Raw genomic sequence first — 25,051 nt, 5'->3', positions numbered from 1 at the left:
TGAAAAAGTTTTATTAAACACTTGTTCAGACAAAATGGAGTGATTTCAGAATGCACAGGTGAGAACCTGCTTGGACACAGATAAGTGGAGCATAGTTGGTGGCACCATTCTTTGTTCCTAGAAGCTTTTAAGGCAGCATGGAAATGTGTATTTAATTGTTAGATACTGTTCCCAAAGTGTAGTTTTTCCTGCCAAAGCTCAGTGGTGAACAAGGCTTGTATCAGTCACTGGGAAACGAAATGAAATCTGATTTAAAGGTACTGCACTGGAATAATCAGCTGCTCCTCAATTGCATTCATTGACCCCATTCATTCAGGGGCTGTAATTAAGAAAAACAGCAGTGACTTTAAATTTGGCACCTGAATCACAAGGTTAAAGCACTAAATTTCTGCCTGGTGCCTGGTTTACAGAAGACGTCTCTTTTCTCACTGATGATCAGGAGTCTCAGCTCCTGGCAGAGCAGCAATGAGTGAGGGGGGAAAATATAGAGGGTTATGGAGGATTTTGGAAGTTATTAAGACATGGAAGACAGATAACCCTGTATTTGTGGAATTAGAAATACAAAATACTTGAAATAAACAATGCTTCAGATTACAGGTTTTTTTCATACTTGTTTTGCTGTAAAAGAAAAAAACAGCCTGGCTTCTAGTTAAGCAATACAAAAGTAGCCAAGATTTAAAATTAAAATAAGAAATCTCTTTCAGAAAACTGTTTCTTCAGTCAAAAATAAGAATTTTAGCCCTAATTATATTAAAATACCCATGTTTGGACACCACCTAGAGCTGGAAGTCAGGGCACCTCTTGCCACCATGAAGATACATCAATTTGGATGATTCTGTCAGGTCTTTGGGCAAATAATGGTATTTCAAATATATATATTACTTTCAGAGATGAGTCACACAGACAACCTAGCTGATGTTGCAAATCCTCTGCTTTATTTTATTAAAAGACAAAGAGGTCCATTAGAGTATCCAGGCTGTTCTGTAACTATGGGCCATTAAATGTAATCCCCATCAGTCAGGTATGAAACTCAAAGAATTACAATTTTAATAAACCACTTCAGTCCTTGGGTTTCTAAATTTTATGCCACAGGCAGGGAAAAGGAGTGACCCAGCCACCATCTGTGTCCAAACCCATCTTCTTATCCCTGCCTGAAGGGTTTCTGAGATCAAATGTCTTGGTTAGTAACTAACAGGTTAATAACTATAAATCCTGTATCAATTGTTTCTCTCTCCTCCATATGCCATGTATTTATTTAATGTATGAGTTATATTCTGTGAGCTGTTGGAGGTGAATAATGTTCCTACAGCTGCAGGTAGATAAAGTTTTTAAATGCATGAGAAGAAATAACTTGGTGGTCTAACCAGTGTAAATTGTACCTTTAATATTTCTCCCTTATTTTGAGAGGGATGTGGCATTTCGAGTGGATCAGGGCTGTGACTGATGGGTTTAAAAACATGCCTTCTGAAAGCAAATAAACCAGCTGGCAAATAAAAGTGCCTGTTGGTTTGGGCCGTGCAGGGAGCAATTCACGTTCCCCACGTTCCCAGTGCTGTGTTCAGTCTGGAGGTTGATGCTTCATTTGCCAATCCCTGTTGCTGCAATTTAGGCAGAAGACAGAAGATGAAATACTTAAGCATATTGAATTAAGAGCAAGAAACTTCCTAGCAGATTTCTGTGTGCTTTCCCAGGATGATACTCCATTCACTGTTAGTGTTTACTGTGTATTTCTTTGCTCTGCAGTATAATTCTTACTTTCATCTATTCATCTGGATGTCAGCTAGAAATTAAAATGAAAAGACTGCACTCCAAATGGATTCCTGAATGCTTTTATAAAGCATGGCAGGTTTAACAAACAGGCTCGATAAAAGTAGTTCCCACTTTGCTTCAATAATCAGAAAGGTTGTTTGTGTCCTTGGTCAGCCTGGAGCTGTCTTGGCTTTATTTCTTGCTTATTCTGTTGTATTGTATATGTGAGTGCAGCTTTTAGCATTTATATTTTTAGTGGTGTTTAAAATCAAAATCCTTAAATCAACATTATTTTTTTTCCATTAAAGAGATGCATTTGATACAGTCCCCAAGAAATGCTTCCAGCACATGCCATTTTTAATTGCTTTACCAATTATGATTCCTCAAGTCTAGCTAATAAATTTCTGCCTAACCGTGCACTTATTCAGAGCATGGGCAAGATGTAGACACCGTTCAGATGTGAAGACCTATTACAAGATTGAAATAGATTTCTAATGCATTTATCATTCATCTTTGCAGAGTGTGATTTCAATCAGAAAAAAAAATGATGAATGGTTTGACAGTTTCCACCCATGTACGCTAAAACATAATATGCTGCTTCTAGTTTCAGCTATTACAGACTTTAACATGCAATGTGACCTTGGTCTGCAAAGCATGTTTGGTTAGCACAAAAACTTAATCATAAGAAGTCATAAGTAGAATCCTTCTTCTTTACTGCCCTTTTTCTGGGACTTGGAAATTTATTGCTTCTGAGACAGGTAGGATATGAACAATGGGCCAAATAGAGTCCAGGGTTATCTCATCTGTGTGAAAACTGCTGCTGAAAATCGATGTGACCTCTGCTACACTGTCATCCCAATTCCCACCCTCTGTGTCCTATTTGTCTTTTGGTAGAAGCTTAGATCTGTGTGCTGTCTCTATGTGTCTCTCTTGGGCCAGATTATCAAAATGAATCATTGCCTGCATACCTCTTATATTTCTATTTATTTTCCTAGTGTTGACTAGGTCTGATGAAATATGGTTCTTTTTGCATTTGATCCTCACTGCAGCAAGCAGCACCTAATTTAGCTGTGTCTATCTCTTTAAAGAAGAGTAATACTATTTTGAAACTTCAATCTGCTGTACAGTAGCATTACAAACCATAGACCATGCAACCTGTCTTCACAGTCAATAGTAATTTTCCTTTCGGCCAATTTAATGTTATTACTTTCATCTCCAAATAGCAGAGATTTCTAGAGGTGTTAGAGCAGCTCCAGTTTTGTTATGCATACTTCATGTATTGCTTTCTTTTTCAAATGCCACTTCTGTTTAGTCTTTTGTGACTCCGTGGCTTCGCTGTTATTTCTGTGTGGCACCATGTGTGACAACTAATCAAGTTATTTTAAAAACTCTGCCACTGATATATTTGAATGTGAGAAATGATGTGTCTGAATCAGCACAAACTTCGTGGTCTGAGTTTGTTACCTGAGTTGGGATTTTTAAATGGATCACTTAAATTCCATCTAAGATGCCATCTCTGAGGACGTGTGGAGGTTACTGGCTTTTGTTATTAGTCCTGAAAAATCATTAGGAAGATGTTCCATTTAATGAACTCACAGAAAAAATACAAAATACTCCCAAACCAGAGATTTCAATGAATACTTGAAAACTGCTAATGCTCCTGGTTTGTTGTCAGCTGGATGCAAAAAGTGCAGCTCAGTGGAGGCTCCTGAGTGTGTTACACTAGAAAACAGTGCTGCAGTGGAGACACCCTGGGTTAATTAGTTGTCAGATTCTTTTTAAGTTGTTTATTCCTTAAAAACAGGAATGGGAGAAGGAGAGCTTTTGAATATGGTGTGGTCTAATTGTAAATTCAGGCTTTAATATCACCAAGGCCCTTGACAGATGAAACTCTGGGGGCTGGCTGGCTGCTGCCCTGGGTCAGCGCTGGCATCAGGAGCTCATGGCCAAGGCAGGGATCAGAGGCTTCCCTAAAAGATTTTATATATATATATATATAAAGAGAGAGAGACTGGAATATTGCACAGAAGTATTTTTTTAGCATTTCAGAGTGAAAAAATTGTACGAAGTTTGGCTTCAGTCACAGTTAGGTTTTAATTGTGTGGTTTTCAGCAATGAAAATGAATATGTGGGAAGAAGTACTCAGAGCTATCTGAGAGAAGGAGCTACATCTACTGTCCTGAAAGATCCTTCAAATATTCTATTCAAAAATTGGAGTTCCTTAGTGATAGTATTGATTCCTCACCAAATTGAAGGGATTCTAGAAAAAAACAATTCCTAACATTGTTTCTTTCTGGATACACATTTCTGCTGTCTGTGCACAGCTTGATCTATACCCACACCATGTATTTGCAACAAGGAGTGAAGGGGGAAGCTGCCAGGCCCCAGTTTGCTCTCTGCAGGAGAGGCTCCAGTTCCAAGCAGTGCTGGCAGAGGGGATGGATTACTCAGTGGAGATTATTTACTGCTGAGCACAGGAAGGGGAAAGGTAAAGAAGAGATGTGATACATCCCTTGATTAGAATTTTGCCAAGGTTATAGCAACAAAAAACACACATCACAGAATGGCAAACATGATAGAATGAAGACAGGTCATTCAGGTTTAATGAACTGCGTAATACTGTTATAATTCTGTGGTATAATTCTGTAGAATTTGAGATATAATAGTCTGTACTCCATTACAGCTGTGTTATAGGCTCAGTGTATTGATTATTGTTCTGTACTATTTTGCCAACTTGCCTTGGCAACAGTCCCAGCTGCCCAAAGACTGAAACAATGTTGATTTTACTAATGCACTTGTATTTTGACTTCCAGATAAACAAAATGCTAGTTGCTAGAAATTACAGTCACCTATATTTCCAATGCTTTCTGATGTTGCTTTTAAACCTATCTTTACAGAAGAGGTCCAAATTGCCATTCCAATAATGAAACCAACCTTAGATAAAGTCCAACTGGCTGGACAGGCCTTGCCTCCTGGATTTCCGGCGCCATTTCTTTTTGCTGATGGTCTTTCATCAGTAGAAACACTATTAACCAACATTCAGGTAAATTCTTCTCTACAGGGCCAGGTTATGTCATGATAGATAATATGTGTTTCTTTTGCACTCTTAAAAAAGTTTCAGAAACTATTTTGTATTTGTAGTTTCTCATCTCTTTAATTTAATGTCGTGCTTAGGTTTCCTCCCTGCCTGGCATTACCAGTCATGGAAGGGTTTCATCCACTGTATATTTGACTTAATAATTGGCACTATTTTAAATTCACCATTCTCATTATTCCTTCAGTGCTCTCTGCAGTTACTGAGGTGAGCAGAGACATGGCACTGTGTGTGTAACCAAATTAACCAAAGCTGTGCTGAATGATTCCATGCCACAAAATCCCTCATAAATAACTCCAACATTAGCTACTTCCAATACCCAGTTGTGTTTCAGCTCTGTAGGTTCCTGCTTCTAATCTTTCTGTTTTCCTAGAGGGTGTAAAAGAAACAAGTGGATGAATTTTGTCACTGCTGAAAGAAAATGGTGTTTTCAGATCTTGCATCTGTGTGTGTTTTAGGGCCTGCTGAAAGTGGCTGTGGACAATGCAAGAGTCCAGGAAAAGCAGATACAGCAGGAAAAGAAAGAGTTAAAGATGGAGCTCTGTAGAGAACGAGAACTACGAGAGAGCTTGGAAAGGCAACTCACAGCTGAGCTGCAAAGCAGAGGTGAGTGAGTGAAAAACGGAGTTTAGGTGTCTGTGAAATGTGTAACCCTTTGGCATTTCCAGCTGGAGCTGTCGAGGGCTCAGAGTTAACTGACATTCATACTGGTGTAAGGCAGCAGTGGACCTGCCCTGGTAATGAAAGACTCAAATCTCCTAGAACCACAGAAAAGCACAGGTTTCTGTGAGCAGAAGGAACAGTGGCTGAAGGATTATTACCTGTAGGGCAACTGGCCCCAGAGAGTTTTGGCAGGTTCTGAGAGGGAAGCTGGGGCAGTTCCATGGCTTCCAGGTGTATCAGCATCACTCTGCTCAGGTATTCCCAGCCCAATTTCTTCATTTGACAGCTTTAATTTCTTTTTGTTTCTGCTGTTATCCTCCAAGCATCATAAGTCCTACTGTGAGAAAGACATGGCTTTAATTTGGGTATTGCAGTGATTTTTGTCATTACTTCCCTAACCCACATTTCTGCAGCCTCAGTGCTGCTCAGTTTGCCTTGTAGAGAACTTCAGCTCAACAAAATAGAGCTGTGAGAAATTGTCTGCCCAAGTGCAAGATCTGAACCAAATACTCCTAGGATTTTGGGTTTTTTTTTTTGCATCAGGAGATTGAGGTGCAGTAGCACGCCCCAAATGGGGCTTTCTGAGACAAAACCATGACTGGTTAGAAGCTTTTGATAATAATAGGCAATTAAATTGGTAAATCTGAATTTCTCGCTGTGCTGCTGCAAAGGAGGCAGTATTAGTATTCTTTTTAAAATTCAGATCTTCATCTGAAGGAAAGGAACAGCACTTCATGTGCCAAAAGCTACTTCTAGATTACATCCATGAAATCAGAAAGATAAAACTAGATAAGACCAAAAGTGGAGGTGCCAAGTCCTTTCTTCCTGTGCTTTTGAATGGAAATTGGGTGTGTGGAACTTCCTGCAGTGCCAGGTCTCACTCAGGGGCACCAAAGGGCACCTCTCAGTTTGGGTGTGAAGGGTCAGTAAATTCTGCTCAACCTGTTAAATTGCAGTGGGTGTCCACAAATGCTGCATCACCCAAGTGTGATGGGACTGTAAAACAAAACTGAACTCACTAGGACAGCACAGTGTGTCCCTCCTGAATCCCAGCTAACTCACCAAAAACTTCAAGTCATTCACAGACTTTGATAGCTCCTGACTTGTGAGAGAATTTCACCAATAATCAGCATCCTCAGAATTGTTTGTCTTTCAGGTCACCACCACATGCACATCTTTATTGTCATCGGGGTCTTGAGCTAGAACTGCACCTTTGAATATTGAACATTAACTAATTTTTTTCTGTCTTCATCATCTGTTAATTGAGCCCTGACAACCATTCTTACACTGCCTTTACATTTCAGCCACAATTCAAAAACGCTTGAAGAAAGAGAAGAAGGCAAAGAGAAAATTGCAGGAAGCTTTGGAATTTGAATCCAAGAGAAGAGAACAAGTGGAACAGGCTCTGAAACAGGCCACATCAGGTGACGGTCTCAGGATGTTAAATGGTAATGTCTTAGTTGGCCTTTCACAGTCAGCTTAAAATGATGTTTGATTGAGCGAGGAAAAAAAAAAATCAGATGGTGCACAGAGAAAATTTCAGAATAAACCCCCACAATTCTTTCCTGAAATAATGAAAAATCTATTTCAGGCTATGTGCTCTGGGTCGAGAATTAAAAAAATAAATAAGTCTGCAACTAGAGAAACAGACAGAGCAGTTTACACAGAGATGACAAGAAATGCTGAATATATTACAGAGAAATCTGTTACAGTGCCAGCTAAGACAATGTGAAATTTGGTTCCTATAAGGTTCTGTGAACTCTTCTCTCCCAGCAGATTCATTTTTAGAACTGCTGAGCTTCATTTCAAAAGCCGTTTGGCTGAAGTTTGCTCAGCCTCAGGACCTATTAAGTTTGTTAAATATGTATCAGCTTTCAGAGCTGACTGGGTTTTGAACACTTCCCAAATATTCCTGTGAAACAAAAGCAAATCAGTTCATCTCCTAAACAGTGATTAAGTTCTGGCTACCAGGAGGATTTGCCTTTTGTGCTTAAGATGATTCTGGCCAAACTTTAGAACTTTGGTTTGAACATTTAAGACTGAACCTAGCTGAGATTTAATTAATTTCAGGTTCTGCAGCTAAGGTTTAGTCTGTGCATCCCTACCTGGAGTCTCTGCAGAGGCTCAGGAATCAGAGTGACATTCAGTCCCTGCTGCATTCAGCTGTCCTGTGGTGTGTTAATTTGTGCTGCCTGCTTTGGGCACTGCTAGAGACTGCAGAGTGCAAAAGCTGCCTGACTGCTGAGCAAAAATAATGAATTTGGCTTGTCTGGAGTTCTCAGCTGTGAGAGCTGCCCACACTGTTGTCTAAAGGCAGGGCAGGGCTGTGCGTGTGCCCTGGCACAGCAGTGCTCTTCAGGAGATGGGAGCTGGATTTATTTGGGGCACCCGAGGCACATAAACTCTGGGAGTATGAGAGCAGCATCTCTCAGAGGCTCCTCTCATCTGCTGTTCAGAGCCCTGCACATCCTGGAAGCAGGGACTGGCTGCCGGCAGTGGCCAGGGAGATCCAGGTGTGGATTCACAGCTGCAGTCACGGCAGGGTGGGGACAGTGACCAGGGACAGTGGGTGACAGTGACCAGAGCCAGCAAAAGCCTCCACTCCTCCACTGGTTCAGACAAATGCCCAGAATGGATCCCACGGACAGAACCAGCACCTTGAGAGGAAAGTCAGAAAAAACCTAAAATCCTGCTGTGCTGCAAGGTCACTCCCCTGGGTGCTGCCACTGCAGGGAAGCACCTGCTGCTTACACACCAGCCAGCAGCACCCAGCAGTTCTGGAAGCCACAAATCCAGGGATACCAGCGTTCCAGCAGTGTGATTAACACACCTTTACATCTGCTAGTGTGGGCCTGGCTGCAGCAGTTTGATTTGCAGGCACACTCAGGTAGTCATATATATGTTTGTGCCTGCAAGAAGCTGATATTTACATGCTAATCTGATTGCACATGCAAATCAGGTAGCTCATTAGCATCTTAATCCACAATTTAATTGCAGGTACAATTTTATGACAACAAAATGTGAAGGGCTATTCTGAGTATTTTTAATTTAACTCTGACAGTCTGTCTCATTTAACAGATGCTGTTATTAGTTACAGATGACTTTGTCATTTTTGTATATACAACGTGTACTCTGAAGGGTTTGAGAAGAAAGAACCTTTTCAGATTGATAGGTCAGTGCCCTGCACTTACCTTCAGAACAGGAATCTGAGTAAGGGAAGCCCTGCAGAATAGCAGTCACTTGTAATTTTGTAAGAAAAAAATGTATATGTGAAACTACTGCTTTTTTATCACATATACATTTATGGGGCTATATATGCACACATGACATGAATTTCACTTACACATTTATTGCTGAGCTATTGCTCTCCTGTAAGGACTGCACTTCTCAGGGTTGCCCTGCTTTCACTCAGGGCTCAGTTCCTGCAGGGTCACCAGCAAAGCATCACCTCTGTGACAGATCCTGACACTCAGTTGAAGGGATCTGTGAAAGCAACAGTGCCCTTATTCCCTGTTTGAGAACGTCCCGAGCAGGATTTTACACAGAAAAACCCCCAAACTGTACACACAGCTTCCTTTCAGGTGTGGGTTTTCCTTCCTGTAATTTCTAAGGGCTGTGTGATAAGGGAAGCAGATGTTTCTCCAGGATTTGAGGTGCCATGGATTCAAATCACATCCCCTTCATGCTAATCCTTGTTGGCACAAGGTGCATCGTGGCATCTGTTCCTGTAACACCCTGGGGTGTTGGAGCTCCCGCCCCCACCCCAAGGACTGTGCAGACACAGGGATCACCAACATGAAATTAAACAGGCCCAGAGTGAGTGCCATGAGACTCCTTCTCAACTTGGGGAAAAAAAAAAAAAAGAGCACAGTCCTCTTTGGAAAGCTCTTCTCAGAGATCTGGAAATACTTCACATAATATGACAGCTGTAATTTGGGTTTGGGTGGTAACACATGCTCACACATCCCGAGCTGAGGCTGGAAATGCAATTTGCACAGTTCTTATCTGTAACATGCACTCACACAAACTGATACACACACACCCCAAAACTGTTGCCTGGCACTGGCTATATTCTTCAACTCTGTAATTTGGAGGTACTTGGCTATATACAAGAGTCAATGTAGTTTAATATTATCACAGTTTAATTTCAACTTTTATTTTTCATGTGTCAGATGCCCTCATTCTCCAAGAGGATTTTGCAGACATATTATTACCACGTGTTGGTTATTATCTGATCATCAGACAAATGTGAAGCACGTTAAAAATAATTCACTGTGAGACCAGTAATGTTTGCACATTTTGGAAACAATTTACTACTGAAAATTCTATGAGGACCAAATGTTTTATGCAAGACCATGTTAACTTGGAGAGCACCCTAGTTTGCTATAAATATTTTTCTAAAGATGCCTGAGAGAGGGGCAAAGGGGAATGCATTAATCTTCAGTCTCCCATCTTTCAGATGCTGGAATCCCAGATATGGAAATAGAACACAACGGAACCCAACATGACAGTGCAGCCATGCAAGGTGCAGTATGTACCACAGCTCCTCACTTGTGTGCTTGTCGTTAAAAATTAGGTTAAATCATTTTTATATCTGTTTTCATGATTTAAGATCAATGTAAATTGCAGAGCTTCAGTTTGTTTTCCTGTTTGATACAGAAAGATTTGTATCTTTGTAAGATTCTGATCTTTGTAAGAGCAAAGATCAGAAATTAACTTTAAGTAGAGGTGATATTTAGCTAGAGGTTATTTAGAGGTGCTGTTTGTTTTAAAACTGATATTTATCTACCAAGACATATGCTCTTAGTTCAAAAGGGGTTTTACATATGATTTATCATTTGAAATATTTTACCTCTGGTCTTTACCTACCTATCAAGATCACAGATGTTTTAAAAAAATGCATGCACTGTAAGTGAAAAAGAAGAGCCATGTTCATGTTATGGGCAGTTGTCTGGTGCTACTTTTCCTTCACCGTGTGGCTGTGTGTAAGTGCAGCACCTCCAGCTATGACCTGAGTGCTTCCCAAAGAGCAGGAAATTAATTCTGGCTGCAGGTCTGGGATGTGAGGAATTCTGAAATCCTCCTTTGGGGCAGCTGGGACACAGGGATATTCCCAAGGGATATTCCCAAGGGATATTCCCATTCCTCTTGGAAGCCTCTTTGAGCCACACAGAAAATCCACAATCACCTGTGATCAGATCTGCACTGAGCAATTTGAACATTGGATTTCTGATGAAAGTCCAACTTGTAGAATTTTTCTCCCATCAGTCCTGTGCCATTTTCATTCCAGACTGTTCAGTTCTGTACTGGCAGCCTGCAGACAGCTGCCTCTTCCACAGAACTGCTGCTTCTTAGAGCAATCCCACCCTTTCTCCTGCTTCATGGGATGGTAATGTGCACAAATCCCCTGTGCTGAGGCAGTTTGTGCAGACAGGAGAAGGGCTGCAGTGCGCTTAGAGACACAAACCTCACTTGAGCACTTCTCTTCAGCTGGGGAAGGTTTGACTTGCATACCTCTGGTATGCATCTGTCGTCCATCTGCCATCCTTACAGGAAAGCTTTCAAATATTTTTACTGCTGTCTCTTCTTGTGATTTTAGATTCATATGCTCTGTATTACAGAGAAGGAGAATCACAGCTTTATTGTAATGCAGATATATACATCTGACATATGTGTGTGTATATATATGTGCACATATAATGAGAGCTGTGCTCTAAATATTGCAATTGGAAAATTGCTGCTGCCAGAAATAGTCAAAATATTGGATGAGCACATGGGACACATGCATTTAAATTTGATGAGGAAAATGTTCCTTTACATTTCTGATCTGTTCATGGTACCTGCTGAGAGGAGTGCTCAGTGCTCTTCCAGACAACTCTGAGAGTCAAAAGTGCATCTGGGCAGACTCTGGTAAAGATGGGGAAGGTAATTTCACTTTTCAGTTGAGAAAAAACCATGACACTAGGCTCAAATGTGTCTTTACATCAAAAATGAGTAAAAATACTGTGAAGAAAGTGATGCACAGCCACTTCCAACGACCATTTACTTGCCTGAAGGAATCGAGAGAAGTTTATGTTACCTGTAGTTTATTAATACACAGGAAAGCCATGTGACTTTTACCATTTTTATTTCACGGCAAGTTTTTTCTTTCTTTTTTTTTTTCTTTTAATCTGATCCCAACTATGTCATCCCTTCAGTTATGAGAGGCTTTGGATCAGGAAGTTTTTATTAAGCATGGCCAAGGGGAAAGCTGGATATTCCCTGACTTGTGTCCCTGGGCTCAGTGGGAGCAGGACATGGCCTGGGCAGCAGGAGCTGCAGCCCTGTCCCTGTCCCTGTCCCTCCCCTTCCCTTTTCTGCCCTGCTGGCTCTGACCCCCCTGGCTGGTAATCCTGCTCGTGGGGGCACGTGAGGAGCTGAGCCACTTGGTCACTAAACACTCTGAGCTGATAAAAAGCTTTCTGGAGAGCTCTCTGTGGAGCTTGTTTAGATTTCAAAGTGTTCCTGTCCTGTAGCACCATCTCTTTCATTTTTATTTATGCTGATACTGTAATAACTTTTTATTCCCTTTCCTTTGATAACCATTCGTGTCCCTGACAGCTCCTATTGCTGCTGCAGCTCTGACAATTGGAGCACACTCCCTCACTGCCCCTGTCATTTGCTGCCTTTGTTTTTTGGGCCCTGGGAGGAGGAAGGGGCAAAACACATGTCCCTGATACAAAGCTGTTTCCAGGTTTCCAAAATCTCTGTCAGTTGCTCCGGAAAAAAGCTCTAGCATCAATACAGAGCTTTCTTTTTCTGTTGTCAATAGCTCTGCTGGACAGAAATCTATCATTCACACAGTGCTTTTCCTTTGAAATTCAATTAGTTCCACTGCCAGTATCTCCTTAAGACGGTTTAAAGGAAAATTACAGAACTACTGCACAGCCACCTTTCACAGTGATTAAGTCATATCATATTTTATGCTCATTTCTTAAAATGATTTTATTAACACAAGCTGTTCATGTACTGCTTTTCTGATCTGCATTATAAATCTTTTCCATTTAGTTGACTCATTTTCCCTCTGCTTTGTATATTAATTGAACAGAAATTTCATGCAGATGAGACTTAAAACTTTTTTTAAGTTTAATGCCTCCATCCTCCATATCCCAGATGTAGTACAGAGCTGGAGCTGGGAGGTTTTTAGCTGGCAGAGGAGATCAGAGCAGGTGATGAGCACTCAGACAGTCTCCTGCTCCTCCTTCCACCACTCACTCTTGGGCCAGCACCACAGTGCATCAACCATTTTATCAGCCAATCTCCCTTCCACATAAAATAAACATACTGGGTGTCATTAAGTGCACCTTCAGATCAATGATTTTTGCAAATGACATTCAAGTACCATTCGAGTAGTGCATTTTTGCTGATAAAAGCAAATTAAATTAGCACAACTACAAGTGTGCTGATAAAAACTAAAACCGAACAGCAGCACCATTAGCTAACAAAGTAATATTTTCTCTTTACTGCTTTCTGCCATTTAGTTATTATCCTATTGGAAATCTAATTATAATCCTTTTACTCCCTAGTCAAACTTCACAGTTTTTGCAAGCTTAGCACTGACAAGTGATTTCATTACATTTGATTGCCCGCGCCCAGATTGACTTAACTTCACTCGGAGACCTAAAAGCCCTCTCAGTTTCTCAGATTCCCTGTTTGCACATTACAGCAACAGCTCCTTTAATTAATTAGCATGAACAGCAGTAACATGAACTGCTGAACAGAAAATAACATCATTTTATGATCGCAGGGAGACTTCTCCTTTTGCATGTTTATACCTTAGTTAACTTTTGTATTACAATATTTCATTGTTAGGGGATAGCTGAACAATCAGTGAAGCAATGTTAGCTTAAAATCTTAAAAAGTAGATGTTACAGTAATACTTGATAACAACAATTTACAAAAAAATAAAATTTCAGGAAGGAGGCAGCAGCATAGGCAGGCAGGCTTTCCTGAGGTGAAAATGTACTTCACTGTGCCTGCAACAGGAGGGTGACCCAGAGCTGCTGCTGCTGCTGCATTTGTTTGTGACATAACCTGGCAGAGATTCAGCACAAAAACTCCGGGGTTACCGTGAATAACATTTCATTTTTATCTAACATGTGAATAACATCCTATTTATTTGTCAAAGATGAAGGACTGGTGTAGTTTGGAATGTATTTTGGGGTTTATCATGGACTGGACTTCAGTTCATTGGTGCTCTGATCTAACCAGAGTTCTCAAATCAAGCTGCTTTATCTGAGTCTTGGGCCTGTTGTTCTTCCTGCCCAAGCTGTGTTCTCTCCCTAGAGCGTGTCCTGCTCTGGAGGCTGTGGGTTGTTAAACCCCTGGTAGCTGCCTCGTGCTGTGTCATTGCAGAGTTCCCAGAAAAGCTCTCTCAAAGCCCCTGTGCAGTTCCCAGAGTGTCACTCCATGCCCACACGGCCACCTGCGGCTCAGAGCTGCCCCATAGGGGCTCACCAGGAACAGGCTTTACAGGGACTCACTACAAATCCTGAGTTTAATTCAAGTTATTTTAACTCTCTGAACATGGATGAGGAAATACTTGACAGGGTCAAGTCAGCTGCCTTACACACAAAGTAAGAGGGAAAGAAACTCCTACCCAGCGGCTCTGTGGGTGAGCCGCCCTGCAGGGTCAGGCTGGCAGGAAGGAGAGGTTTTGGTACCAATCCCAAGGGATGCCCTGGGCTCAGCCAGATCAAGATATCAGAGAGAGCACCTCTGATACCATATCTGCACCTCTGCAGGGTGGAGAGAGGCCATAGGAAAGTGGGAGAGATGAAAACAAGCCAACCCTTGTTGGTACTGCTGCTCACAGAACCATTTATTGATCATGTTCTTCCTGGGTCAAGAGGGAGCTGTGCCCTGCTCTCTCACTGCTCAGTTTGAAGGATATTTGCAGATGAAAGAGAAGTTTTGCTGGACAACCAATAAGCAGGCAAAGAAGTAATTTTTACTTGTCATTCAGCTGAATGATCAGCCCAGATCCATCTTCTTTTCATGGTAGTGAAGGGATCCTTTGCTGGGTTTTGGTCATTGCTCTGGTCCCTACCCACAAGCAGGGCCTGGATTCGTTCCCGTTCCAGGCAGGAGCACTCCTGGAAATCCCTCAGCCAGGGGCTGTAGGGGGAGGGATATGATCCTTTGGAGAAGCAAACTGGTTTTGTCTGATTTTTTTTCTTTGTACAAAGACACTGGTTCAAACTAATTAGCCCCAGCTTTGCAAGTTAATTTATTGTTACAGCATTGCATTTCCCATGTGTTGCTTCCTCCAAAGCTGAGCTTGGCTCTGATCTAACTGAGGTGTTGTTTACCCAGCCTGGGAAGGGTGGAGAGCTCATCTCCTGTGCAGTTGGACACTTGTTTTGTTTTAAAGTAGTTTAGAGAAATAAAGCTAAATTCCTGATTTAAGCCAGAGATTTTACAAACAAAGGATTCAGAAAATTCAGAGATGTGGAATAAGCTGGGGAAAAAAATTAAATGTGAATAAATATGGAGATGATGATTATTGCCTTTGGATTTGTCCTTTATGCATCCATTAAAACCTTGGAAGAAAAAGATAAATGATGATATTGTGGCTAAAAGGAGTGCAAGAGCTGCACCTACCCTGGGCTAACAACTCAGGGAAGAGAATGCTGTCCTGAGGGAAAATTCCAGTTACTAACACAGACTCTGGCTCACCAAGAAACTCAGAGATCTTTACTTGTCTTATACGTCGTGAAGGGGAAAAAAAAACCTCCTTTCTAAATGTCTTGCTTATTAAGCCAGTCATGCATTGCTCTGTAGGCTGTAAAGCAGTGTAACATGCACAGGGGGCTCATAAGCATATTTAGTGTTAGGGAATATCATTTATACAGTTTTTATATTGTCAGTATTACCCCTAGAGAATGAGATTAGGCTTTAAACTACTGTAAATCTACACTTTTGCTCACCTTTGTATAATTTCGTTTTTTAATAGAATGAAGCCCACATAAATGAATATTTGATTAAGGGATAAACCTGATAAAAGAATACATTTATTGCACACAGATTTATTCAAATCTTTGCTATATAATACAGTAAAGTGCTATAAAATGGTCTGTAGCTTGCAGTCAGCTGCACTGAGGAGATGGTGAATATTCTCCAGAAAAGATTAATTTGACAACATCACATTGTCTTTCCTGTGTAAGTGGGGGCACAGCTGCTCCCAGCACGTTAATTCCTCAGAGGTGATTGCTGTGTGACGTGGTTAATGCCATGAAATTCAGTTTATTGCACAGCAACAAAAAAAGTATTTTAATTTCTGGAGAATAATTTAGGGTGTTATAAAAAGGAAATATTTAACTATGCACTTTCTGTTCACTGATCAATGATATCTCCTGGGTGGCTGCACTGGGCTTGAGCTGTGGCATTTACTTTTCTCTCTTACTGGTATTCCAGGTATCTCCATTGAACTTTCCTTGAGAAATAAAGGGGATTGGAAGGAAATATGGAAATCTGTTCCAAAGTTTAGTCAGCCCATAGTACCCCCAATGTCCTCATCTTACCTTAATTTAAAAAATAATACTTAAAATTAAAAAAATAAGACTCCAAATTTAATAATAACATAAAGAACAGCCTCCACTAGGAAGAAGCCATGTGCAGCTTCCTAATGATCATGAGAAAAAGGAAAAAAACCCCCAAACCACAAACAAACCCCACAGTGCTCAACCCTTGCATTTCTGCTGAACCCCCCCAGGCTTTAGTAATTCCCCACCAGGTTTAAAACAAGAATTTTCATCAGCCAATGGCCTGAAACTAATTTTAGTTCTTTCTTGGGAGGCTCCCAAACATCCCCCTGGAGTTGTTATGTCCCTGGCTCTTGTGATCTTTATTTGTGCTTACATCCAAAATACGTATTAAATCATCTCAGTTTGGAGAGTCTGAGCCTCCTTAAAACCACAAAACATTCAATTACTAATTAGCTGTTTCCTGTTCCTAATGAAGTGAACATGTCGGATTTGGATTAAAATTCAGCTACTGCTCTCCTCTGTTTATGGTTCCAGATGTTTTTGTTTTATCTAGGAGGTTACTTTGACAGCTACTGCTAAATGATAAATCACTCATATTATAGCTGAAATGCATTTTGAAATTGAAATGTGGCAAACTTGGAGATTGCTCCAAGGATCAGTGTCAGTTTGCAGGTCAATACTTGTTCTTTCCTTAGGAGTGCTCGGTATTGGCGTATGTAAAACAGTAATGGGAGAGATGTCAACATTATACAAAATGCTGCTCCATATTATCATTTTGCTATCATCTTCCAGATCAGTTCTTGCAGATTTAGCTGGGTGGATTCATGATTCATTGTATAATGAGCAGGAATATGGATTCTTGTTAGCTTCAGTTTCTGTGGGCATTTCAATATTTATTTTTTTCTCTGGGCTTAAAGTTGCTTAATGTGAAAAATCACAGTTGATAGGTACTATAACTAAGAATATTTTTATGAAGTGCTTTTCTGCTTCGTTCGCTAAATAAAGAAATAGAATTTTAAGAGAAATGTGGTGGTTTCTGAATGAAAGAACAGTTTTCCAAGAACAGATCCTGATTTACATTTTCTGAAAGCAGTGCAGTTTTAACACCCTGTTCCCTGGCAGGTTTTGTGCAGGGTGTGTGGTAGAGCTGGTGCCTTGTCCCTGGGTCTGTCCCAGGGGGGCAGCAATCCAACACGGGCTGCCTTTGGGAGAAAAGGACTGTTTGATTTAAAAAAATGGCGTAAAGGAATAAAATCCAAATCAGGGTGTTTGCAACCTGTCCCAAGCCATTGCTGGCAAACACCAGGGCAAGTGGTGGTGGGTCTTTGTCCTTTCTTGGGGGCTTGTCATCCAATGCCTCCTTTTCCTACACAAAACGTGCCATGTGATGGACAGTTCAGTTTATATCACTTTTAGATCTGTTCATTTGGCTTGAGGGAAAAAAAAGATCCACAACCAAGTGAAGAGGCCACCTAAGTGTCAGTTAATTAAAAATGTTCAACTGTGTAATTGACTTTTTTTTTCTTCTTTCTTTCCCTCCAGAAAACAGAACATACATCAAGCCGACCATTATGTACTGAAGGAACCACCTATTGCTGAAAAATGTATAATGACCACTATTTGAAAACTATATAGTTCCTGAGAAATGCCCCTTGCAACCTTTGATGCCTTCAGTACTGTGTGAGGAACAGGATTTGTAGCATGAAACTTGAAGGACAATTTCAAGCAATTTACTGTTGCTGCATTGAAAACTGCCGTATTAAGAAATACTGAGACTTTTTACAAGCTTACCATACCAAACCAAGCCTGTCACAACAGATCATTTTTAGGTCCCTGGAGATAGAAAGGAGTTTTAGTATTTTTAAGCACATACATCAATTATTTCCCCTCCCCACCCTGCCCCAAAAAAGAACTTTTTTTTTTTTCCTTAGGAGGTGGCTATTACTGAATAGCAATGGCACAATGATTTTAAGCCACAATGGTCCTCACTGGCTGTACATCATACAAGTCCAGTTTATCACTGAAACTGTTCAACATGGAGCTGTTTCGATTGTGTTTATAAATTAAGCTTTGTTTACTGAAGCAGATACTCGATATATATTACGTTTTAAAAAGAAATGTGTGTACATTTTTTAAAAGAACGATGTAAAAATTGTCCTTTCATTAGATGACCGATTCAAAAGTGTGAGCTAAACCCTAATAGCTGATGTAATATGAGGATTATAATTGATGCTTTTTTTTTTAATGCTCAGTTCAGCTTGGCTTTTGGTCTTTTAAGATGGAAAAATGAATATGCAGTAGAGTGTTAGATAATGGAAACTTTTAAGTATGGTTTCTCTGTTGTACCATATTAAGTTAAAGTACACATTCTTTGTTAAAAATGTTCTTGCTAAAAATACAGTATTAAAAAGTTTTTTGTTTGACTTTGGAAATCTTTTAAGATTTTTTTTGGACTGTGAATTCCCATAGTAACTGTACTAATGCAAACCAGTATTTTGCACTATTAAAAATACTTGAAGAAATGACTTAATAAAGAGGGTGGGTTGGTATTAAACATTTTCCTAATTATTGTATGCTCCAGATTCTGAACTTTGAAAACTGAAAACAGCTGAAAGCTTCCCTTCTCAAAGCATGGCACTGAAGGCTGGTTTGAGTCAGGTGGAATTAAGTGATCACCTGTTCCCTCTTTATTTTAATTCCTGGGTCAAAGGCACAGTGCTTATTTCCTTGCAAACTCTTGTTTATGTACACACGTTTACACACACATGCTCTGAATATAAATCACTGTCACTTAAAAACAAAAAAGACCTTTAAATAGATCTACAGGGAATATATTCCCTGTGATTATGTTTACTTCTCCCTACATCTAAATGTAGAATGTTCACAATTTCTTTCATTTTTAGCACTGCATTTTTTTCTTCTTAGCAGACTTTTGTAAACAGACTCTGAAGAATAGAATCACCTGATTCTTTTTGTTCCTGAAAGAAATCTTTATCTTAACCAGTGTCAGTGCAAGAAAACGTGTTGCCCTCTGCTCTACAGGTGATCAAGTGACTTATCAGAATATTCTTCCAATGTACAAATTGAGTTTTTTTTAATATTATTTTTATAACAGCTGTTTTAATAACTGCATTAATCATGCTGCCATTGATCAAGCCATCAAAAGTTGAATGATACAAAGAAACAGGAGCATTAGGAATTGTGAGTCCTCCTGATTCTTAATAAACACTCATTTGTGAATAAAACATTGCAACAGCAGAACTTAAATTGTATCTTTAGGTATTACATTAATTTTAGTTTCAATTCCAGTGGGATTTTCCGAAGTGAGACTTTATTCTAAATCTTATTTTTAAAAAGGAGTTGAAGCAGCCCTTGGGGTGCTGCAGCATTTCTGGCTGACCCAGTGCTGGCAGTGCTCCTGTGAAATGCAGATGTTGAACAGAGATCTTTGCTCAGTTATCCAGTATCGTGTAGTTTAGAAAGATTTCGTGTATCTAAATAGCTCAGTCTTTAAAATAACAACATTTTTGCACTTTCCTTTCATCCCCATAAAGGCTTTTTGAGCATTTTTGCCCTCAGTGACTGGTGTAGACATTCCTTAAGGCATCGCTGCGCCTGGGTTGATGAGCACAGGTTGATTCCTGATCTGCCCATCCCAGATTGGTTTTAGATGTCAAAATTCTGACAAATGAAGTTTAGGAGACTGATAAACTGGAGAGACCGACTCTGTTTTCAGTCCTCACTAGGTGGCTCCTGGTAAGTATTGACAAAGCAAGAGGCTGAGGGGTTTGGGTGTCAGCAGTGAGCAATGATATATAATAATGAGCAAACCTTGTGTGGAAGGCAGGTGTTAAAGCCTTTTAAAGGCTTAGCCTTCCCCAGCACACTCCTCCTCACTAGAACAGCCCCAGCTGGCTCCCAGAGAGGGACAGCACCTCTTGGGGTTGGGGTTTTAGGGTGGTTTTTGTCTGGGTGTGGGGCAGAGGGACACGGGCAGCTCCTCCTGCTGCAGTGGGAGCTCGGCTGGGCGTGTTTGGGATGCAGCACCCACGGCTCTGCCAGCCCTGGCTCCCCAAGAGCCTGCCCAGGCCTGGGGAGTGGCCATGGAGCCATCCTTGGTCTTGGCTGAGTGCAGGCAAGGGGGTGGAATGCAGACCATAATAAACCCCAGAGGATCAATAGTGCCCAACCTCCATGTGAAGCCTGGATGTGTAGCAGTCCACACTGAGAACATGGCTGTGCATTAAACCCTGGATGCTGCTTGAATTGCTGCCTACAAGGAAGTGGCCTGGAAATACATTTATTTACAGACTGTTTTTAGTAACATGACAAAATGTGGGCTAACCTGAATTGTTACAAATTTCCTTTATGGCCTCAGCTGATCTCCACAACCCCTCCTGTGCCTGTGCATGCTCTGAGCCCTAAACACACACGGGACAATTGCCAGCCTGGGCTTTGGTCTGGAACCTTTGGCAGCAGCAGCAGCACTGATGGAGGCACTTCCACCTTCCCCTGCAGCTCCCTGCTGGGGTCCTGCAGCATCTACTGGCCCTGCTGCCCTTGCTGGGCTGGGCAAGGAATTTACAGAGGGGCTTTTCTAAGCCAGGCCGTGTGCTGGCATCATTTCTAATACATACTGCTAATGTTTCAGCACATGTAAAAATCACTGTAATAAACAATCTTACTAGTTCTGTCTGCAAGTAAGGGTGTCTTTGATGATTTGAAGCTGAGATGGAAGGGCAGTAAAAAAAAGTATTTTTATAATGATGTATTATGGATGGATAATGATTTGCTGCTGCTTTGTTATTGTACATCAAAGGAATCAATTGAAATGAGCCAATTCAGTGTCAGCAGAGCACAAATGCTGCAGCTTTTGTGGGTGCTGCACCCAGCCTTGCTTTTGGACCTGGACCTGTTTGGGTCTTCTGTAGGAACAGAGCATCCTTTGCATGAACATTTGGGTGTGGGCATCTAAGGCAGGGCAGAAAAATTGTCTTTGGAGCTCATTTTTTAAAATAAAACCTCCCATTTTGCTGAGTTTCACTTACAAATGCAGTAAGATTTTACTACATCTTCATTATGTGATTCTGTTGACATAATCCAAAACTGTGAAAGCCAATACAGCACCATACATTAAAATGTTCTTATGATAAGTGATACTTTAAAAACTGGATGCTTTATAATAGTTTAACTATTTTTACATACATTCAGCCTTGCATGTTTGAAAGTGCTTTCACAGCTCGTTCAGAAAGGACACTGAAATGTGCACTCAATGAGCAGTAGATCCCTTTTCACCATCTATTATTTTTTTGTCTCCAAGAGTGGTTAGTTGTGAGAAAAGGGGAGGGTTTTGCTGTGTGTATATATAAACAAATTTATATAAATACATATATATATACCTGCTGCTCCTGGTACCAGAACAAGCATTCTGGAATAAATTCTGGCTGGTCAGAGGGAAGATGGAGATGCAGCAGCCAGAGAAGTGACATGTTCATATTGAGCTATACAAAATCCATCCAGCTCTAATTAATCTGTGTGCTTCACTCAGCCCCCAGTGGGCCAGACTTACTTTTCACAAGAAAATCCAAAGTAAAACAGTGGAGACAAACTCAGTCCTTCTGAGTTGTTACCTGAAATGGTTTCATTATGGTGAGGTTTGTGTCACAGCTCCCTCACAATAAATGTTGCAGTCCCACACCCCTGACATTAAGGTTATTGAGAGATTTTGCTGGACGCAGTCTGATTTAAATGCTCTTCATGAATCACTTGAATGTCCCAGCAGCACATGGATGGACCAGGGCACCTCTGGGACTGTGCTGGAGGAGAGCAGGGAGGTGTTTGTGGTCACCCTGCCCTGCCTTTGGACAGCTGGACACAGCAAGGAGCCGGCTGGGTGCTCCTTTAGGATCTGGGCTTGGCCTGGAGCTTTACCTTGTTACCCAAAGCCACATGCCCAAAATGGATTGTCCCCTTCGTCCACCAAAGGGGCCAAACAGGAAAAACCACTGCCATTAAGTGAAACAAGATGAATTAGCTAAGGAGAAAGAATTAACAGGAGTGAAAAATAAACCTTAATTTGCTCCAGTGCTGGTAGGATTTGGTATTTAACTTTAATCCTATGTTTCATTCTGTGTCAGGGAGGAATACCTGGTTTGTGTTTCCCCTGACAATTCCTGCCATTAGCTGAAAGTGTTTATTCCCAGAGCTGTGTGCCATCAGTTGATGATGCTGGGACACTTACAAAAGAGAGGTTTTGGCAGGAAAAATTCTTTAACATTTGGAACATTATTATGAAACATAATATTGTTGTTTGTAGATCAGTCCAAAGCTATTCCATGCAAATTGTTGCATTCTCTTCCTTGGTGTCATCTGGAGCAGAGGGGGAAACCACATCCCTAAAAGTAAGAAAACAGACCAAAAATGCTTAAAAACAAGGAATAAACTCCCTATTGGACTTTTTCTTGATAGTTCTGTAAAGCTGCTGAAGACAGAAATGGTACACAGAGATTTTTGGTGTCAGATCAGTGCTTTGCATTTTATGTGATCATTTACACCTGTGCAAAGTAAGTGTTTGGTAGCATTTGACAGCTGATTTAGTAACGTTTGACACCTATATTACAATGTTGAAATTACTTTACAATGTGCAAAGCAGTGGAAAAAGCTCTTGATTCTTTTCATGGCTTTTTCTTTATAGTTGAACATTGAAATTCCATTCCAAAGGAAAAAAAAAATATAATTCCTCACATCCTGGCTGTAATTCTTTATTTCTTCTAGTGTGTTATGTTCTGCTCATACTAACTTGGAGGGAAAAAAAGAAAAAAGCATAAAGGGAAAAGAGAAAAGCAATTGTGTTTAATCCACAGCCGGGATTCACAGGTGCTGACTCTTACACCAAACCAAACCCAGCTGAAAGGACACACAGGGAAGTGAGAACTCTGCCAGTGGGATGAGAAACTGCAGGACTAAGACTCCTGATTTGTGGAAGCTGGTAAGTAAATTACATGCTTTTTATAGTTATCAGTTTTTTTGAAATTAACAGAAATTTTCACCAAATGAAAGTTTTGTTTTCACTTAAATGGTTTTGGCTTCTTCAAAGCAAACTCCCAAGCCAGAGTATTTCTTTTTGGCTGCTTGAAGACAGGCAATATCAGACTGTTCAGGATAGGGGGTTGGTCACTTTGATAATCTTTGTCAGCAATGTAATTTCTGTGCATAAAGTCACTGCAGTTCTGAGGTTACAAATAGAGCTTTTCCCACTCCAGGACAAGCCCAGTAAGAAGGATCATGGACACAGCAAAAACACTGTCTGAATTGTACTGTACAGTTTGTGAAGGCACAGCTATTTGAAATGCAATTGCCAATGTTGTGTGTTGACAGGATGTGATATCTTAATGAAAATAATAATATTGTTTGCTCATCTGGTACCAGCCTGATTTCCAAAGGAAAAGCCTCTCAGCCTTCACACATGGAAGTGCTTTTCCAGCTGAACTGCTGCAGTAGCCAGTGCAGCGTGAGGAAGTGAAGTGTCTGTGAAGTTCATGGGCTGGTGAGGAGGCAGGACCAGCTTGCCGAGGCTGGAATTACTGACAGGCTGAGTGACCCATGGCCAGGCTGTCACCTCACTTACATCACACTTTGCAGCACAGCCCAGCAGAACAGAACTCGGGAAAAATGACTCCAGCAGGAGATTGCAGGGTTTTCAAGGTTACCAGTGCTGGGTTGTCATTTCCCAAATCAATTCCAGTGGCCTCTTGCTGGCACCTATTGATAAGGCAGAGAGCAGCCTGTTGCTTTGCCATCACTCGGAATTAAACTCCCCCACATTCACCAGTGGCTGTCTCTTGGTCTAAACCAAAAACTCCCCATGCCCTCCTGTGTTCACAGGGCTGCTTTCACCTGCAGTGCCTGGCTCAGGGCAGCCCAGCCAGCTGGCACCAGTGGAGAGGCTCAAATGTTAGCCAAAGGACAGCAAAATTATTTATTTTAAACAAGAAAATATTGCCGGACATTCAACTTGTTCAGCTTGGCAGCTGCAGCTGAGGGGGAGAACAGACAACAGCCCAAACGTTTATTGTATGGGTTTTGTAGCCCACAAAGGTAGCAAGGGGAAATCGCTAAAGGATCATTTGCTCAGTGTCAGGGAAGGATTGATTTCCAGGGGGCAGCATAGTGCACCCCAGTATCTGAGATTTACTCATTTCCCACTGGGGCTCCCAGCCAGGAATCTCCACTGCCCTGTGCTCAGGCTTTCTGGAAGGGCTGGAGGCTGAGGGAGATAACATCAGCTGCTGCAAATGGGCCTGGTGATTTCTACTTAGGGTTTATTAGGAATTTGAAGGTGACATCCCTTCCTGATGAACACATCCCCAGCCCATTGGTGTCAGCCAGAGTTCTGCTCACATGGCACAGGGAGCTGATCCCTTCCGTGTGTCTGTCCAGGCTCTGACACACAGCCCCAGTCCTGGGCCTGACTCAAACAATGACAACTTAATGAGGGTTTACTCTGTGCTCCATGGCTCTATAAAAGTAATTTTTAAATAGCATAATGGAATAATATTTACTCGACAGCCTCTGCATTGTTTATTCCCCAGTGTCTATCTTGCAGTCTCGTAAGATGGAAATAAATATTTACTCACTCTTCATTCATGCAGTTTATTCTGTGTAGAACTGCAGCCAGCTCTATTCATCCTATTGCCTTTCAGCTGGATGCTATAAAGAGAAGAAATTAATTGTAGTTAAACTTAGGTATGTGATAAAAAGGACGAAAAGAGTTTGTGCTGGCTCCTGTCTGCATTTTACTGCACATGCCCCATCCCCTCAGCCAGTGTTGGGGAGAGTATGTGTGTGTAAAAATCACATTGCCTCCAGCTCATTGCTGTCCACTGACACAGCCTCTCTGTAAAAACTTTTGATGAATAGTCAGCATCTAATTCCTCAGTAATAAAAAACCCTAAGTTGCTTGCAATCATTATTCCAAATGGAAAAATTAATTGTAAATAACTGGAAGTCAATTAAGGCT

At 41.1% G+C, this 25,051-nt stretch overlaps 1 protein-coding gene across 6 annotated transcripts in view; it reads left to right on the top strand.

The window, feature by feature from the left end:
• Nucleotides 1–18,464, top strand: part of DACH2 (dachshund family transcription factor 2) — a 240,786-nt gene extending 222,322 nt beyond the window's left edge. For 2 of the 6 annotated variants that reach the window (XM_031058810.1, XM_031058807.1), the window contains exons 8-12: nt 4,647–4,792; nt 5,302–5,449; nt 6,811–6,954; nt 9,966–10,031; nt 17,575–18,464. In XM_031058810.1, the coding sequence (XP_030914670.1) occupies nt 4,647–4,792; nt 5,302–5,449; nt 6,811–6,954; nt 9,966–10,031; nt 17,575–17,612 (542 nt within the window). In that variant the 3' untranslated portion in view covers nt 17,613–18,464. Of the gene's footprint in view, nt 1–4,646; nt 4,793–5,301; nt 5,450–6,810; nt 6,955–9,965; nt 10,037–17,574 lie in introns of all 6 variants that reach the window. The other 4 variants (XM_031058806.1, XM_031058805.1, XM_031058811.1 and 1 more) reach the window with 3 other exon arrangements.
• The last annotated feature ends 6,587 nt before the right edge of the window (nt 18,465–25,051 follow it).

This window comes from Geospiza fortis, unplaced genomic scaffold, assembly GCF_000277835.1.
Source record: "Geospiza fortis unplaced genomic scaffold, GeoFor_1.0 scaffold29, whole genome shotgun sequence".
NCBI lineage: Eukaryota > Metazoa > Chordata > Aves > Passeriformes > Thraupidae > Geospiza > Geospiza fortis.
The sequence above is the reverse complement of the archived record's forward strand: the minus strand, read 5'-3'. Positions and strand labels throughout refer to the sequence as shown.